Source organism: Pyxicephalus adspersus, chromosome 2 (genome assembly GCF_032062135.1).
Source record: "Pyxicephalus adspersus chromosome 2, UCB_Pads_2.0, whole genome shotgun sequence".
Lineage (NCBI taxonomy): Eukaryota > Metazoa > Chordata > Amphibia > Anura > Pyxicephalidae > Pyxicephalus > Pyxicephalus adspersus.
The window spans coordinates 47225494-47245403 of record NC_092859.1 but is presented as its reverse complement, the minus strand read 5'-3'; the positions used below and the strand labels follow the sequence as shown (position 1 = coordinate 47245403).

The 19910-nt window shown below is 39.9% G+C and overlaps 2 protein-coding genes across 2 annotated transcripts; both read left to right on the top strand.

Moving 5' to 3' along the window:
- The first annotated feature begins 1778 nt into the window (after positions 1-1778).
- On the top strand, positions 1779-12620 carry LOC140323531 (SLC35A4 upstream open reading frame protein). The gene is made up of 3 exons (XM_072400694.1): positions 1779-1902; positions 10062-10157; positions 11894-12620. The coding sequence occupies exons 1-3, from the start codon at positions 1888-1890 to the stop codon at positions 12089-12091; spliced, it is 309 nt and encodes a 102-aa protein (XP_072256795.1). The 5' UTR covers positions 1779-1887; the 3' UTR covers positions 12092-12620.
- Positions 12621-12722: 102 nt separating this feature from the next.
- On the top strand, positions 12723-14730 carry SLC35A4 (solute carrier family 35 member A4). Its single transcript, XM_072400693.1, has one exon. The coding sequence runs from the start codon at positions 12732-12734 to the stop codon at positions 13698-13700; it is 969 nt and encodes a 322-aa protein (XP_072256794.1). The 5' UTR covers positions 12723-12731; the 3' UTR covers positions 13701-14730.
- The last annotated feature ends 5180 nt before the right edge of the window (positions 14731-19910 follow it).

Genomic DNA, 19910 nt, shown 5'->3' with positions numbered 1-19910 from the left:
CTAGAAGCCTCCAGCAATGTGTAACAGGGTAGATTATTTTGATGGGCAGAGTTCTTTATTTTCTGACGATGCCTTAGCGATTCAATTGTAGGTGGTGTTAGCCATAAGTGTCCCCCACTTGCACCTCTATTTTGGTCACCTGTACCGCCTCCCCCCCGTTCCAGAGAAATTGGGGTTCAGATGCCAGATGCTTCCAGCAATGTGTAACAGGGTAGATTTTTTTGATAGGCAGAGTTTTTATGAATTTTTAGGAGGTGTTAGCCACAGGTGTCTCGTACTTGCACCTCAAATTTTTTTCACCTGTACCCCCGTTTCCAGATAAATTGGGGTTTAGGTGCTAGAAGCCTCCAACAATGTGTAACAGGGTAGGGGTTTTTTGATGGGTGGAGTTTTTAGGAGGTGTTAGCCACAGGTGTCCCCCACTTGCACCTCTAATTTTGTTCACCTGTACCCCCTTCCTGTTCCAGAGAAATTGGGGTTCAGGTGCCTCCAGCAATGTGTAACGGTAGATTTTTTTGATGGGCAGAGTTCTTTATGTTCTGATGATTGCCTAACAAATAAATTTTAGGGGGTGTTAGTCACAGGTGTCCCCCACTTGCACCTATATTTTTGGTTTTGTACATCTCCCCATTCCAGAGGAATTGGGGTTCAAAGGAGGGGGATGTCATTGTACACACCCATTTGTACACGCCCCGTGGTAGATTTATTTCACTGGTAGATTTTTTTCATTAGAACACCGGATAGGGAATCCCCCTCCTCCGCAGTGTCTTGGGAGGAAGGGGATCCCCCATCAGAGATCTCCCCGTGGCAGCCGAAGGGAGCCACAACAAGGAGGCTGAAGAGCCGCAGGTTGCAGACCACTGTTCTAGGGGCATAGTTCAGTGTTTAATTTATTTCAAAGTAGGCCTACACATGCACACTTGTTGTAATAGGTAAAATTAAAAAATATTAAAACTTTTAAAAGTTTATAAACAGTGTTATGTTTTGCGGCTCCAGACTATTTTTCTTTAGTGGAAGAGGAGGCAAAATGGCTCTTTTGATAGTAAAGGTTGCTGACCCCTGTCCTACCTCATTCCTGACTGGCGCTGTTCTTTAAAGTTGAGTGAAGACCATCCAAATCACTTGCCATTATTCCAGGCTAAAGATACAACCCCCAAGGATCATCATGACGAAACCTGGGTTTACATTTTTCCTGTACTGAACTGCCCTCACACAACCCCAAATGTTTCTCAACCAGGATTATTACTGCAGTGTTGAAGTAAAAAGGAGAAACTGAAATTTTGCTTTAAAAATGACCATGCTGTGGGGTTTAAAGCTTGTATTACCTAGGTGGTTAAAATAAAGCAGTCGTATTTATTTTTTCATTTGCCATTACTTGAGTCATAAGGTCCAGAGTGCTTGAAAGAGGAAAACAATTTTGGCTTTCAGGGTGGCAAGGGCTAAGGAAAGCGTCATTTTTTTCTGTATATTTATGACGTTTGTGTTTTCACACTGCAGTAATATTGTTTTTCCTGGGGTTATATGTATATGTATATCCCTTCTACTACATAACAATTCCCAATCCTTTGGTATACACAAAATGCCAGATGCTCCGTTGCTTTTTACGTTTTCTGGTGGCCTCTATTGGGGCAGACATTACTAAACCATATAGTGCCATGTTTTATTATGAAATCCTTGCTAACCCGCCTATTACTGCACACAATGTTGTCACAACATGAACCCATATGCTCCACATCTTCTCTGACTAGAACGCGCCTCAGCGATGTCACGTGACTGCAGGAAAAGTAGCCGCTCTCCGAACTCTTGCTATCAGTACGTGGAGTGGATCCCGCAGCACATCGATTAGCCGGCAGTGTGGTTTTCAGTGCGCATGCCCTGGCTAACAACATGGCGGATGACAAGGTGAGTGTAGAGAGGCGGCTATTCGTTATGTAATCACTTTTACCGTGTGTTTTGTGTCCGGTTTGCTAGATACTCTATGTGTCAACGATGAGTGTCAACGTCTTGTCTCATTGTAAAGTGGGGAATTAAATAATTACAATTAAAAAGTGGTACAACTTGGTCCTGTTCTCATAACATTGCCTGGGTATGTACTTTAGTTTTATTTAACTTTATTATTCCACCATAGCAATGTACGCCTGACAGTAAAATATGTCTTAATTCCAGTGCACTAATAGGTTACTTTGTGATTGCAGCCACAAATGGGCTTTGCCAGTGCCAGGCATATGGCATTTTCTGTGCCAGTTTTAGTAGCAGGTTCCTCAAGAGCAGCCACCTTAACCATTTATGTGACTTCTATACACTTTTCTAAGTTTCAGTATAAAATGCCCCTCATCTTGATAAGGTTCCCCCCTATAGTATGTCACTGCCCCCACCTCCTAGATTGTAAGCTCCTCGGGGCAGGGTCCTCTCCTCCTCCTCTGTCACTGTGTGTATCTGTCATTGTACAGCACTGCATAATATGTTGGCACTATAGAAATACTGTTTAATAATGGTAATACAGTTATGTGTATGTCCAGGCAATTTGTTTTAGCTTTGTACAGGGGAAGAAAGGGTTAAAGTCCCCTTTATGTCCCCATCCAGGTATAGGGAGATTTCCTTCACTTCCTGTTCTAAAGAAGCATCAGGAAATGAGAAGCAATGGATCAGAAGTGTACAAAATGTGTAGGATTTTCCCTCAGATGAATTAGTCTGTTGTTTTAGTGACAGTGGTCACCAGTATACATACAGGGATGGGATTTGCTCAGTAGAATTACACAGCTATGTGACAGAGGTCCTTCATTACTTTATCCATACCTATGTTAACCTTGTAGAAGAGAAGGCATATATGTCTGTCTGCATTCTTCATCTCTGACCTACTGCCAGATGGGCAAATTATTTATAGAGCTGTGTTAAAAAAAAGCAGTAATTGATCCTTCTGCAAGTTAAAGACGGACGACTAGATTGGAACGGGCTTCCCTGCTCACTGTGTGCAGGACAAAGGCTTAGGGGGTTTGCATGACTTGCAGAAGAAATCTTTAGCTAAATACAGCTGAGGTTGTGGGTGATCACAGGAGCTGAGCTGATCTGTAACATCTTATAACTCTTTAATGACCAAGACAAACTCTGCAGCTATTTCTGTTTGCATATCAAAGCACAGCTTGCTCCAGAAGTTAATGAATGTCATAAAGATTTTTTTATTTATTTATTTTTTGCTATGTGATTACCTTACAGTGAGGATTTTATACAGTAACTTACAACATACTGCCTAATATGTTGAGACAAACATCCGTCCTAATTGCATTTATTTAAATAATTTACCTGTTCCAACTTGCATACAAATTCAACTTGGCAACAAACCTTCAGTCCTTATCTCGTATGTAACCTGGGGACTACCTGTATAGCCACCTTACAGTGACACTTACCACAGAATCACTTCTATACCATGACCTGTTTCCTCCCGAAGTGCTGTCTTCACTGTTCCCTGCCTGCTGCAGGGTTTAATCACTTCTAGATGTGCAAACATCAGTTCCCCCCAATGGTTAGTACATTACTATGTGACATACAAGCTGGCAGGGGGAAGCCAGTGGAGCAGGAATTGTACACACGTTCAAAAGGTTGGATACCTGCAGTAGCCAAGAAGCAATGAGGCAAAGGCAGTCTTCTCAAGAAAGTTTTTGGGAAGAAGCTAGAGGCTGGGGGCATCACCTGTATTGTGACCCAACTTTTCATTAACTACCCAGAAACAACCGGGTGGTTACTGAAAAGGGCTGGGTGATGCAACCAGCCAAAAGGGGCTGGGAGAACACTGCCTAGCATTTGGGACATAGTCTTGTGGTGACATTGTCCTTTTCAGGTCTTAGAAAACTACATGGCTAAGTGTAACATGTTATTTTACTTAAAGCTGATAGATTGACTAGGGGCTATGGAAGCTCTTTTGATACTGTAAAACGCCTGATTATTTTCTTGTATCTCAAAAAGAAAACAGTAAAAACAAAAAGTCAAATTACCGAAGGGCCCAATCACACTAGTGCAAATCTGTAATGTGTTGTATAGCACATTTATTACTAGATGTTCATTTTATGGCAACACTCCTTGACCATGCAGTATTCCTTGCATTTCACTGCACTACAACACACAGTGGTGCAGCTGCACTGGTTGTCCATGTAAGGATGCATTGTTATGTGTTTGCAGCCCATTCAAAATAGTTTGCTTTGGCACAGTGCTTATTGGCAGTAGGACAGTCTGAATAGACTCATAATAAATTTACTAAATGATTCTAAATCCATCCTCTAAAAATCCTGTGAATAAAAAAAGAGCCAGTTTCTTTCCAAATTTGCTTTTACTCTGCACAGCCTTCTAAACACGACCCTGCCATTCCTCCTGTAGTGCAATATGCTGATGGAGAACATCCACACAGAATTATGACAGGCTGCACTGTGCATATGACCTGATCAATGTTTCTTTATGTACTTTCATCTTAGGTGGGGAATGGATTACTTGTAGTGTATCTTACAGATTCAGAAGTTAGAGCAGCTTTTTAGATTTAATACTTAACAAATATATAAGAATTTCCAATATTTACATAAAGTGCTAACCAGTGCACTTAAAATGGGCCCTAACAAATATCAGCACATAAAAAAATGAAGTTTTCAGCACTGCAGCTCATAAGTTGTTAAATACATGTGTTGTGGTTCTCTAAAATACAGTTGTGTTGCTTTATAAAATATACAGATGCTTCTCACTAATCAACCATATTCTGGAGCATACTAGAGAGCCAACATTGCTGCAAGCGTGCAGTGTGTGTCAGTGACATGTTCACTGACGGCCTGCAGACTTGGATTGCTAAGAAGGAAGAAAAATGGAGCCTGGAAGAGTAAACGGGAATGCTACGTGACTGTACAGCTCTTGTACTAGGTATTCGTTGTAGAGCTAGTTGTATGTTTGAATGGACAGTAAACAGGTAAGTCATCAAATAAGGATTAGCTATATAGGTGTATTAGAGTGCCATTCAGAATAAATAGCAATGTAGCTCTTCTCAAATATACAGAAAGTAGCACAGCTTTTAACACACATACCAATGTGCACTTGCAGCCAAACACAAACTGTGTGAAATGTACCACATACAAGACAATTATTTCACTTACTATCATCTGCAGAATACACACCTAATTAATTAATTAATGTACACGTGCAATAATTGTTGTTGGAAAAGATCTTCCACAATCCTTTCCAACGACAAACAAGTGTTTGATGCATATACGAGTGCTGTACATACAGCACCGTTCTGTATTATGAGGAGGAAAGGGGGAATGCAACGGATCTGCACCCCGTTGCGCTCGCTGCCCTTCACTTTCACTATGATCGTTCGTTGTCTGTGGATCTGCCAGGACAGAGGTGCAGATGACAAGCGCTGTACACAATCCAGATTCTCATCCTATATCAGCACTAAGGCGATTATAAGATGAGATTCATCTGATGTGTGTACATAGCCTTAGCTCTGTAATCTTCTGTCCTAAACAGTTTCTAAAACAAGACCAAAACATGTCTCACAGTAGCAGTGTGCACAGTAGCAGTGACCTTCACAAGGACAAAGCAAGCTTGCAAGAACCATGTCAGACAGGTTGTGTCTTATCATCTAAGTCAAAGAGCAACACAGTGCTGTCCCCTATAGCATTGATCTGATTCCTGTATAATAATGAAAATTAAATCTCTATTCGCAACTTGAAAAAATTGTATTTGCACTTCTTTAATGAATAAATAATTGATCAGGCAACATTAGTAAACTATAGCAGTCTTTATTATTTTGCTGCTTAAAGCTGTAGTTTGGGTGGTACTTTTATTTGTGGTACTCCATACAGTTTTTCCTGCAGCCAGCATAGATATTTGTTCCCTCTAGTGCCAAATGTGTGCACTGCTTTCTGGTAGGTAATTGGGCTTGACTTCAGATCGTAAAAGAGTTTTGGGCATTATTACCAATTTTCAGGGTTTCTAAATGTGTTTTTGCTTCCAGAGTTCAACTTTATTTTAATGTATTTTTCAATAGCCATTTAAGATAAACCTTCACCTTGTGAATTCCATGGCAAGTCAGATTTTACCTTGGAAAAGCAGCAGAAACATCATCATTAGGCTACACACAATGGGTGGGATTCATCATATCCTCTGCTCTATAGGTTGCCTACAGAACACTACAGGGGGTGGATACAAGACCAGGCACCCTGCACAAGTTTAGAGAGAGCATCAATGGTTTAGATCATAGCAAAATCCTGCACTTAATGTCTATTTTCAAATGGAGATAAAGTCAGATTGTATTTATTTTTGTTTGTTTTTTACAAGTATATAGCTAAAATGGTAAACTGGCTTCCTTCGCTTTTTGTTGGAGCCCTATAGCATTGATAGTGTGCCACACTCAGCTTCCCACTGTGTTTCTGTTATGTAGAAAGCAGGCAATAGCCATGTAATTGCTAGGTAAAAAAACAGGGTGAACAGCTGACCATAAGCAACAAATGCTTTATTTCTCACTTTGATACAGAATATATACAAGGAAATAGGGAGAATTGTGTTACACAGAATGAGTACTCTGGGACAAAGGGAAGTAGGATAATATTTGGGCAATACATTGTACGGAATGCCAGAATGTAATGCTGCTTTGAGGTCTTTTAAATATGGCTAGTGCAAGGTACTGAATTTGGCTTGATTTCAGCCTTTTGTTATTCCCTACACAGTAGAACACAGATTAGAATGGAGGGAGGGTGTGTACTACATACATATGGCCTGATAAGAAATTTGCTGATATGGAAATAGGGAAAAGGCATGAGCTCCTTTGTCTACCACGCCATCTTCATTCTGGAATCGCAGGCTGTGGGCTGGAATGCCTGTGCCTTAAGCTGCATACACACTTGCAATTATAGTTGTTGGAAAGGATCTTTCACAATCCTTTCCAACAACTAAGCACGCCACGATGCATGAACAATGCTGTACATACAGCACCATTCTGCTGTATGCAGAGGGGAGGGGGAGAGCGACAGAGCAGCACCCCGCTGCGCATTACGAACTTTCATCCCCGTGGATCTGCCAGGACTGTCATTCGGGCGATGATCGACGCACACTGTACACACTTCAGATTCTCATTCAATATCGGCCCTGAGCCGATTATCGGGCGAGAAACATTGAAATTATGTGTACTTAGCTTAAGCCTAACCTCATATATATATCTTTTTATTACTATGGCAAACCCACTGTGCATTCTCACTAAACAAGTCCTTGCAAACTCCACATAGATACGTATGAACATGTCCTGTGTCTGGCATTTCTTCTTTGTAATTGGGATGTACTTTATATGAATTCCATAGTAGTTGTGAGTCAGGTTTATTTGAATTTTTTTATATATATTTTCATTTTTCCAATGTGTATATTGTCTTTGTTCATAAATTACCATTTAACACATGAAAAGGATAAGTCTATGCTTACATACCACATGAGTCTGCAGTGTGTGTCTACCTTTTCCTCATGCCAGGGATCCGGTGTCTTTGGCCAAAGCCTGACCTGATTGGCTATTTTGATTAAATCATAAACAGCCAATCTCTTATTAATGTACAATATCATCATCATCAAAGTACTGAATGTGAAAAGAAAACTAGACCTCCACCTGGTGACTTTAAAGGCTAAAGCAAAATGTTTTATTGTTAAAAGCAAAATTTGTAATGTTATAGACCTCTGTCACCATTTTACTTGCAGTCTGTCACTCTTAAGAAAATGTATTTTCACTTTCTTTTATAATGGGAACTAATGGTAAATCTATTCAGGGGAGGCACTGACTTAAACAAAAACTAGTTTTTTTTTTGTATGTGTGTGTGTCTTCATGTCCTATTGACAACCATTGGAACCATTCCTTATTCTGATGTCAAAAGAACTAGAAGTAAGGCTTCCTAATGAAAACATGGGTATTTTGAAAAAAAAGTGATTCAATGCTTTGTTTTTTTTTTTACTGGCTTAAAAAGTGTTTGAGTTTTTATAGGGTTTACATGTTCTGCAGTGACCTACAAAGTCCAAGTTCCAAGTTGTCCCAAAGGAGCTTTACAGTTTAATGCCTTCCCATAGTTATGTATTATTTACATAGTCAAAGATGAATGTGGCCTACTAGTATATTTTTGGTTTGCCCATAGAAAACCCATACAAATGCCTTGCACGTGTTTACTGTCAAAGATTAGTAGCAAAGTTTATAAAGCAGTGAGCATTTACCAAACATTGACTGCAGGTCAAGTTATTCACTGTAATTTGAACACATGCACCAGGAAGATGCCTTCAGTGAATGTCACATGTATTGCAGAAATGCTGTTTTATGTTTCTTTGGCCTTTTTTTTGTAGCACAGCTACAAATGTTTTTCTCGTAAATGGGAATATTTTGTACATTAGCTTTTATACAGTCGCATATCTATTTAAATGTGGATTAAAGTTTTCACAGATACTGAATAATACAGTTTAACCACTGTTTGCCAGTAAGTGTAAAGCTGGACACTTAATTAAATCTCTCTCTGAAATGATGTCACGTACCACAATTTAATTTCACCATCTGCTTTGCCTCTTTTTATTTTTCACTGCAGCAAATGAAGATAAGCTGGTTGATGGGGATTTAATAATCTAACCACTTTGCATGGTCAAAATGCTGTAGCTCAAATATCCAAAATGATAATACCGCACACCTACATCAACCAGTAAGATTTGTGTTACATAAATGTATTACATAGGGCATGGCTTTATAATTTAAAAAAAGGTAAAACAATAACAGCCTTCAAATAAAACATTAATACTTGCTACTCTGAAATTCACTGTACTCAAGAGCTATGATTGCTGAAATATCTTGTGAATGTGACAACCCCAAAGTATCTAATACCTCATCTCTGCTGTGGTCACTGAGGGTCAGAACTGTACTATGAGGCAGTAGCCAGAAGTGGCCTGGTCTGATAAATCATGTTTGCTTTTACATCATGTGGATGGCCAGATGTGTGTTTATTGTTTACCTGGGGAAATGATAGGAAGAGGCATTGTAAATTAAAGGATCTGCTGCTAAGGCTATGTACACACGTGCAATAACTGTCCTTGGAAAGGATCTTTCACGATCCTTTCCAACGACTGCACAATGCATGAACAAGTACTGTACATACAGCTCTGTTCTGCTCTATGGAGAGGGGAGAGGGAGAACGACGAAGCAGCACCCCGCTGCGCTCTCTTCCCCTTCACTTCCATTACGATCGTCTATCGTTCATGGATCCGCCAGGACAGTCGTTCCGACGATGAACAACGAGTGCTGTACACATGCCAGATTCTCGACCGATATCGGCCCTGAGCCGATTATCAGGCAAGAACCATTGCATGTGTGTACGTAGCCCTATATTACATCATGGTGTGATGGACTTGTGAAGTCCATGAATCAATAGCTCAAATAGGTTTTCATAGCAAAAGGGGATCCTCCACATTATTAGGCAGGGGGTTTTGATGTTTTGGCTTATCAGTGTATGTAAGGAAAGTAAGCAGTGACCTCAGAACATCTGACTACGACAAACTGAAGCATTGACCCTGCATTTTAGCCTGGTAACTAACATTTCCAAAAAAAAGTAGGCAATGGCAGCCTCCATATTATCATTAGTAGAGGTTTTGATTTTTTATTTGTTATATTTTAGTTTAAAATTAATATTATCTTTAACTTTTCATTGAAGTTCATGTTGGACCTGTGTATATTCTGGCATCATATAAAACATATTGCAAACAATACAATAATCTCAGTGGTAAATCATTGGCAGGATTATTAGCCTTATAATTGCATTATTGTGCTTGTAAATTGGGGAAACAAGTTTAGATCAAGTTAAAGTGTTGGGTTTTTTACTGTCAGTTATTACCACAAAATATACAGTCTTTTCTTACAATTGATTCAGTTTCTGGTTAATTTATAGGCAATATTCTTTGTGAAAATAAAATAGAATATTGCAACATAATTTTTACATTTAAATTTTTTTGAATGTTTAGTATCCCACCTTGCAATTTATTTGATCAGATCTTAATGTATTGTATTTTACATTCCTCAGGGCTCCCCAAAGTTAAAGGATCTTGCCTTTCTCAAAAACCAGTTAGAAGGCCTGCAGCGTAAACTGGAAAATGAGGTGCACGCCGGGGTATCTCAGGTAAACTCATATTTTGCTTTCACATTATAGAGCTCAGCTTAAAACAACTTAAGTTCCGTATAAGTGTTACATTACTGTATGTTTATCTTTGTGGACACAGATCTTTCTTTTTTGTAAAGTGCAGTTATACCCAACTATGGATGTACCAAAATTCTATCCAGATTGTGATGAAATTAAATTGTAATTGGTCACTTGATTAGTTCAGTGTGTGTATGTTTCCACTTATATACACATATATATCCTCTCCCCCAATTCCAGGTACTGATTTATTAAATGATGGTTCACTTCATAGTTGTTTGTGTGCATTCCCTATGGTGTGTTTATTGTGAAACCCTGTCACTTCACTAAATCCTTTGGAGGAGGATTGCAGTCTGTGTTTTTAGCAAATAAAAGATTAAACTTCATGAAATATTAGGGACCAAGCCATCAATGAACAATAAAAGTTTATTTCTTGTCCATTCAGAGATACCAGCAGTTATTCTTCTTCATGCAGCTGTCTTTGAAAACTTAGCACCAGGTGATAGTTTGTACACTTAGGTTACTAGCAACATTTTATTTTCCCCAGTTTCACTAGTTTTAGCCACATAAATAGTTAACATTACAAGGGAAACACTTATGTTATTAACTGGGTGGGATGTTGTGAAACCATTCTGTGCTCTTTCCTGCACCTTCCTATTGTCCACCCCTCATCTGCTTCCATTAGATTGTGAGCTTCACTGAGAGACAGTGATATGACTATGGTTTCTGTAAAGCACTGCGGAAGATGCCAGCACTATATAAATGCATAAACACATAATTTACCATTGTTTTGCCATACTGAAATTAAATTAATGGCTGCATATAGCTTGACATCATAATGGTCACTCCATGCCATGCCCAGCCTTCTATTGAACAAAAAATTAAACCATCTGCTGACTAGCCACTGTTTATGGAGGGTAGTGCAGGGAGAAAGGGAGAGGAGGGAGATACACCTTAAAGATATGGTTTTGCCACACCTCACTCACTTAGATATGCTTCTATATGGAGGGTAGTGGCTAGAGAGAGTTATGCTAGCAATAAAATATCAGTATTGTGTCCATTCATTGCAGCCCTTAAGATGCCCAGGACATGAATGATGTGGAATTGGGCAAAATAACTGGGCATCATTCAGTCCAAAAGAAGTCTAGCATTGCACCACAGGAAAGGCAGTGCAGATAGGGCTCCTGGAAAACCTCTTGGTCTCTCTGTATGGTTGAAGGAACCTAGTATGTCTTTTCTGACATAAAAGTTTTTCCCTGTCTTCTAGCAATTTTTTAACTAATTGTACACCAACAACAATACATGTGCAGGTCACTGAACAATCCTGCAACTTTACATATTCTAGAGGTAAGTGTTAGGTGTTAAGATTATTGAACTTCCATTTGCATATGCGGGACTTGTATCATCGGAGCCAATCAAGGAAGGTGGGAACATTGGATGTCAGGAGCACCAGCAATGAGGCAAATTGCAGATTTACCAATGCTGGAAGGGGGACACAGTTTAGGATAATAATGCCATACTGTGCAAATACTCTGTGTGTACATGTACATCAAGACAAAAGTTTCTGGAGAATCTAAAGAGTAGGAATTTAGAATTGATAGGTTTAGATGATCAATATAGCAAGGATCGATTATAGTGGGAATAGTAGTGATAGTAGATATTTTTTAATGTATATTTTCTATGGCAGTAGGTTAAAACATTTTTTTTGTCATTTGCAGGAAGGCTCTTTTCTCAGCTCGCCATTCCTGAAGGGGTTTTTGGCTGGTTATGTTGTTGCCAAACTCAGGTCTTCAGCTGTGCTGGGCTTTGCAGTGGGAACCATTACAGGAATTTATGCTGCTCAGTCTTATTCAGTACCAAATGTGGAGAAGACTATCAAAGACTATCTTGCCTCTTTAAGAAGGGGGTCTGATTAAGCCAAGAGGATTATGCTGACACTCCATTAACTGCTCCTTCCATGCTTTAAGTGCTTTCTTGGAACTATATTCAATATTGGGTACCTCTAATTGCATACAGTGTCACTACGTGTGCAATTGTCTGAACTGGATCTGCAGCAGGTAGTAGGAATTGGCTCAGCAGGCCTGATAACACACTGTTAAGTGCTTTCTCTAATTTACTTGTCTAGATTCAATGCAAATTGTGTTTTGGACTAAAGGTTACATAGCAATGCTGAAAAGGTGATGGGAACATCACCATTGACACGCATTGCGCTCACTGGACTATCGGCAAATTTACTTTCAACTTTCATGAATTTTAAATAACACTTCTACATCTCAGTGGGGTCATCCCTAACCTAGTGGACCAGTCTCACAAACCTTTTAGCTAGGACGATGGTATTCTTTTAGCATGTTACATATTATCCATAATAAACTGTCTGTAGCTTCCAGAATATATTGCATTATTTTCTTATATTCATATGTGTTAATAAACGGGATTTGATACCAATATTGTATTGATTTCCAAAAACCCAAAGACAACATTTAAACATTAGTCTGTTTGGTGCCTTGCCTATCTGTGTCTATGCTTGTTCATATTTAATATACTGATACAGCTGAAATGATTGTTATTGATAATGTAGGTACAGAGGCATCATTGAGATCCTCCACTGGAGATATGTTAAGAAGAATACAGTGGACACTTATGTTAATACTTTCTGTAGTCATCTATGGCTCTCATACACCTCTTATATCTATGTGCAGAGTGGATGGGATAATATCTTTTAGTTCATCTGCAGTTGTTCTTCTCATTGAGGTCTTGAAATTAATCATTTCTCTAGCAAGTCTCCTAATCACAGAGCGGAAACCATTTGATTTGCCAGTATCATGGAAGCTTGCTCTTCCCTATGCATTTCCTGCCATTCTCTATGGTGTGAACAATAATCTAGTGGTACACATGCAACGTTTTATGGACCCCAGCAGTTTCCAAGTGTTAAGTAACCTAAAGATTGTCAGTACTGCTCTTCTATATAGCATCTTCCTGGGTCAGAGACTCTCCATCCGCAAATGGCTTGCTTTATTTTTGTTGACAGTTGCCGGTGTGTTCTACAGCTATGGGGGGATTCATGACATAGAGAAGGCCTCAGCTGCTACACATCCTTACATCACTTTTCAAGGGTTACTGCTAATGCTATTCTATTGCTTGATCTCTGGAATGTCCGCTGTATACACAGAGATGACGCTAAAGACTCAAAACATCCCTCTGAACCTACAGAACATTTTCTTGTACTCCTTTGGCATTGTAATCAATTTTCTGGCCCATTTATCAGGAAATCCCAGCAGTAATTTTCTGGATGGTTTCTCCATTTGGGTTTTGATGATCATCGTCAGTCAAGCTGTCAATGGATTGATTATGTCTGTCGTCATGAAACACAGCAGTAACATCACCAGACTTTTCATCATTTCCTGTTCCATGTTAGTAAATGGACTTCTGTCTTACATGTTGTTTCAGCTCCAGCTTACATTTCTTTTTTTCTTGGCTGTTGTTTTCATTGGCTTTGCTGTTTATTTGTTTTATGGCTTCAGATGAAATTATAGGCTACAACTGGCACTTAAGCCAATACTATCCTTATTAGTCTTCTGGGCACTTTTTAAAGCTACTGTGTTGTCACTGTATCATTGCTACTTCCTGAGAATCACAACGACTTTTACAGTCCCATGAAAATACACTTCAGCAACACTTGGGAAAAGCAAGATGCAACACCATGAGAGGCTTTTATGAAGGTCCTTGTGCCGAAGGAAAACATGTATTAACAACAGTGGGATTACCTCCTTTTGCTGTTTTGAGTCGTCACTGTCCTGCCAGAAGACTGAGGATGTGTTTTCACCACAATTAAGTGTTCTTCCTCTGAACAAAAATCTAGCATACTAGGGGGTTTATTTAAGTTTTAAACCAAGATTCACAGCTTGCATTTTTACATAACACTACAATTTAATAAATAGGTGAAATTTTGATGAATGAACTCAGTATTGTATGTTTTTCATGCTGCAAAATTGCAGTGACTTTTTCAAATGTGTATTTTGAGAGCAGTATAAGAATCTGTTACAGAACAGGCTGTGTATTTCCATCTTTATCTCGGTATTTTCTCAATGACCATAATTTATTGGTAGCATCTCATTAAATATTAGAATCAAATAGCCATTTACCAAGGTAATATATTTCTTGCAAAAAGAGTAATGAAATACTGGAACTGAACTCATATCATATAAAGAAAAATTTAAAAACTAGAGTGAAGAACTTCCAAATGTGTATTTGATGGTGCCATCTAAAATTGTATCATTTGCGCAGAGCAGAATTCTCCTTATTTTGTCAAGACTTTCATTTAATCTACCTTGGTAACACTCCAGAGTATGTCTGCCACTGGTGGTACATGGCTCACACTTTGGGAGACACTGCTTTAGTACATGATTATTAACTGGACTATAAAAAGTGTCCATTTCATTTTTAAAATTTTCATTTACTATGTCCTAGGCAAGGAATGTATATTTTATTATGCTGATTACATTTAAATACATTTATGTTGCTGTTTTGCCATTAAAATACAACTTATTTTTCATAATGCTGTTATAGTTTTATTTTAAGAATTGGATCGTGTTTTGGGATTGCAATTATTTTTAAAAATACATTTTTTTTAATGCTAATCGGGGTATATTACAAAAATGCAGTGCCAGGTAGAAAAAAAGTATAATTGTGATTTCTGACCTGAAATTTTAGTTACCTGGTTGTCTATGACTTCCAGCCCATTTTAGCCAAGGGCATCACTCAGAACTTTTTAGTATCTACCCAGATGTTTTTGAGTGGTTACTGAAAATTTGGGTCACAATATGTGGGCACTTTACAGTTGAGCCATTATACAAAGACAATGGAAACATAGTATAAGGGGGTAGTAAAAACTGACAAGATTATACGGGTTCCTGTACTTCTGTGGCAACAAAAAATGGGAGCAGTAAATTTGTCATGTGTGCCCCATTCCTATTTCACCCACCTAGAGCTTCTCTTTACCCAGCTGAAAAATGTTTCTAGGGAAAACACTAAGCTTTTTTGAGCCACGGCACATGTACATTGAAAAAATCCTGCAGCACAACACAAACCATAAATGTTACCAAATGACACTGTAGCTTAATACAGTATATATAATGAAAAAATATTTTCTCAATTTATTTATACTCACGAAACCTGGGCCTGATTAGAAGACTTGGATCAGGGGTGCCCACACTTTTTGGCTTTTATATATGTTGCCCAGTAACTAACAGTTGTAAAATTCAACAATACCAGTAACATTGAAAATTCTTTAATATAAAAATTAAAACAAACAATAACACAACAAAACATGCAAACCACATATGCATGAGTTATCTTCATGAATTTTATGGAGGATAATTCATGCATATGTTGTTTGCAAGTTTTGTTGTGTTATCGTTTGTTTTTAATTTTATATCTTATATAAAAGAATTTTCAATGTTACTGGTATTGTTGAATTTTACATATGTTAGTTACTCAGCAACATAGCCATATGTATATACAGTGAAGGATAGAAGTATTTGATCCCCTGCCGATTTTGTACGTTTGCCCTCTGACAAAGAAATGACCAGTCTATAATTGTAATGGTAGGTTTATTGGAGGTGTGAGAGACAGAATAACAAAAGAACCCTCAAAAACCCAGTGCTCAAAAGTTAGAGATTGACGTGCATTGTAATGAATGAAATAAGTATTTGATCCCCTATCAACCAGCAAGATTTCAGGCTCCCAGCGGTCTTCCCTGTATGCAGGTAATGAGCTGAGATTAGGAGCACCCTCTGTAAGGGAGTGCTCCTATTCCAAGCTTGTTACAGTACCTGTATAAAAGACACCTGTCCACAGAAGCAGTTACTCGGATTCCAAACTAGCCACTATGGGCAAGACAAAAGAGCTGTTTAAGGCTGTCAGGGACAAGATTGTAGACCTACACAAGGCTGGACTGGGCTACAAGACTATTGCCAAGCAGCTTGGTGAGAAGGTGACAACAGTTGGTGCGATAATTCACAAATGGAAAAAAATGCAAAATAACTGTCAATCTCCCTTGGTCTGGGGCTCCATGCAAGATCTCCCCTCGTGGAGTTGAAATGATCATGAGAGCGGTGAGAAAGCAGCCCAGAGCTACACGGTATCTCAGGGCAGCTGGGACCATAATCAACAAGAAAACAATTGGTAACTGTCACAGATTTATGCAGGATCAGGGGATTTGTAACCCCTTCAGTGTCACCCCCTTGCAGTCCCCTGCTGCTAGCACCTTCTCTGCTTCTGGATCCAACTCTTGACACACTTCCTGGTCCAGGTCATGTGAATCTCACTCAGCTGCTCCCTTGCTTCAGAGGACTGGGGTATTCCGCAAACGCACTCCCTCTGCTGGCAATGTGAACAACACCTGAGGCTATCTCAGCACCAGCACTCCCACTCCCCCTGCTGGTGGGGTTAGTTAGTGTCTGCGGCTCACATAACCTACTCTCATCACATGACAACCCCTTTTTAAGGAAGTGACCTGGCAACAGGAAGTTGCCTGGACAAGGAGTTCCTTGCGGTTCTACTCCCAGGTTTCTACTGCTTCAGTTCCTGCATATTATTCCTGTATTATCTGTGTACTGACCTTTGGCTTTTTTCCTGACTACTCTTGCTTGCTGCCTGGCTTGTTTCACTACGCTTTTGGATTTCCCTCTGGCACTGGGTTTTGGTTCTTGCTAGTCAGCAGTCATCTGCCTTGGTGGGCACGGGGGCCGCAACCTGGCAGTAGCTAGCCACACAACATCCTCACCTCTACATGCTCTAGAGAAGACCAAGCTACTGCTTAGACCCTGCGCCCCGTGCACGGGGCCCCACTGGGTTAGTGACACAGTGGATCCACCACTTGGCCCTGTGGAACCGTGACAGTAACACACTGCGCCATGAAGGCCTGAAATCTTGCAGAGCCCGCAAGGTCCTGCTGCTTAAGACAGCACATGTACAGGCCCGTCTGCAGTTTGCCAATGAACATCTGAATGATCCAGAAGAGAAATGGGTGAAAGTGTTGTGGTCAGATGAGACCAAAATTGAGCTCTTTGGCATCAACTCAACTCCCTGTGTTTGGAGGAGGAGGAATGCTGCCTATAACCCCAAGAACACCATCCCCACCCTCAAACATGGAGGTGGACACATTATGCTTTGGGGGTGTTTTTCTGCTAAAGAGACAGGACACCTTCACCGCATCGAAGGGACAATGGACGGGCCAAATCTTGGGTGAGCATCTCCTACCCTCAGCCAGGGCATTGAAAATGAGTCATGGATGGGTATTCCAGCTTGACCCAAAACACACAGCCAAGGCAACAAAGGAGTGGCTCAAGAAGAAGCACAGGAAGGTCCTGGAGTGGCCTAGCCAGTCTCCAGACCTTAATCCCATAGAAAATCTGTGAAGGGATCTGAAGGTTTGAGTTGCCAAACATCAGCCTCAAAACCTTACTTACTTGGAGAGGATCTGCAAAGAGGAGTGGGACAAAATCTCTCCTGAGATGTGTGCAAACCTGATGGCCAACTACAAAAAACATCTGACCTCTGTGATTACCAACAAGGGGTTTGCCACCAAGTACTAAGTCATCTTTTGCGAAGGGGTCAAATACTTATTTAACTAATTACAATGCACATCAAGCTCTGACTTTTGAGCAATGGGATTTTGAGGGTTCTTTTGTTGTTATCCTGTCTCTCACAGCTACAATAAACCTACCATTAAAATTAGACTGGTAATTTATTGTCAGAAGGCAAACCTACAAAATCAGCAGGGGATCAAACACTTCTTTTCCTCACTGTATATATATACTGCCTTTAAAGTCCCTCACCTTTTCTTTTTCTATTGTTTGTAACACAGCTGCTAAGCTTTAAAAAATTAGAGTGCAACACATTTTGTGCAAACGGTGTCATATTTTACTGGGTATATTTTGCACTCTTTATTCTTGTCTGTTAATGGAATGTAAATCTATATTCCATTTAGTTATATTCTGGAATGGTGCATGGTTTCTTCAATACCCAGTAATATGTTATACCCAAATATTGATCCGAGTAAAAATGCTAGAAGAAAATGCTTTAAAGCCTTTGTCAAATATTTGTCAAGTGTCATGTAGCAGCCACTCCACAAAAAAGGAGTGATATTAAGTTAGGATTTTGACAACCATAAGAAATCAAGATACTGGATACAGGGAAATAAACAGGTAAATGCCTTCAATTTATAAGAATATACATAAAAATAAGTTCTAGCTAAGGTGCAATATGACTCACCCAACGAGAGAGAGAGAGCTGCCTCTGTATTCCTTTGTCACACTATGGATCCTGTGCCACCACAAGCTAAGAACTATGGCAACCCTTGCTGACATGAGTGGGCAGAGCCAGTGCTCCGCGATCGACTTGCATAGCCATGGTGATCCAACATTGGCTTGGATAATTTCCCATGGTACACCTGAAGATCTCCCGCGGCACACTAGTGTGCCGTGTCACAGTGGTTGAAAATCACTGCTGTAATCAACATGGCAGGTGCAGGCAGGCCTATTTATTTAATGATTTTTTTATAACCTAAATGGTTTAGGACAGGGGTGCCCAACAGGTAGATCGCAAGGGCAACATGAGTAGATCGCAGAACCCTGCCTTTCAAAATAAACTCTACTGCGCACAGGAGTTATTAAGTCCATGTTTTTATTGTTGGTAGATCATTTTGAATTGGTCATTTTAAAAGTAGCTCGCAAGCCAAAAAAGTGTGGGCACCCCTGGTTTTAGGATATCGTCCAGTGCTTTGGGCCTTGTGAATGGTTACAGCACATATTATGCCATTTCATCTTTTAGGTAAACCTGTAATGAATAAAATGCTATATGTACACTATCATAGCTAACAACCTTCTGAGAATATTAGTTACACGGATGGGCAAAAAGAATAATATACGTAAAATCAAATTCTCTTCTAATAAATACACATACATTTACATGTGTTGGTTGCCATTGAAAATCCTGTGAGCTCCTAATTTCCTGTTGTGAACTAATACCTCTGTCTGCAACACTGATATTCTAGGTATTGATTTCCCTGCCTGGTTTTTCCCTTGAACGACTTCAAAGCAACCCATTAGGAACATGAACCATGAAAATGAAAGGCAAGGTGTTCTGTAGTTCAGAGCGCTCACACAGGTTGGCCACACTCATTTAAGACTTAATTTCAGACGAGGATGGGGTTGTAAGGGTTATACCGGAAGTTAACACCCTCTCAGCTTTTCTTATCAGCAGTGAATTTTCTGCATAGCACATAGAGGTACAGTAAAAAAAAAGTTGTGGGTCTAAAATAAAGTATGTAAAGAAAATGGAAAGATTTTATTTGATAATAGATGAGCCAGAAAAGCAGACCAAACTTTAGCTTTAACCACCTAGCCGTTAAGCCCGACCTTGGTACGGGCAAAAAAAAAAGGCTAGGATTGTTAACCCCGTATTTTTGTCGCATCCATACTTACCTGGTCCCGCTGTGCTCATCCAGCGTCGTTTTCGTATTCCAGCGTCGTCCTCCGTCCATCGTCGTCCGTCGGTCTCCCTCTCCAGCGTCGGGTGCCAGCGGGACCGGTAAAATGCCGTCCGGCATCTTTTGTTCCGCCGCCCGGCGGAACACAAGATGCCGGCCAGCGGAACACAAGATACCGGCCAGCGGAACATAAGATGCCGGTCGGCTTCTTACCTGGTCCCGCTGATCGCCGATGATCCTTCTTC

Excerpts from the sequence above, each read along its gene's own strand:
- LOC140323531 (XM_072400694.1), top strand. Across the intron at positions 10,158-11,893 it reads TGCACGCCGGGGTATCTCAG|GAAGGCTCTTTTCTCAGCTC; the intron begins GTAAACTCATAT and ends TGTCATTTGCAG.
- SLC35A4 (XM_072400693.1), top strand. The coding sequence starts at position 12,732 with ATGATTGTTATTGATAATGTAGGTACAGAGGCATCATTGAGATCCTCC.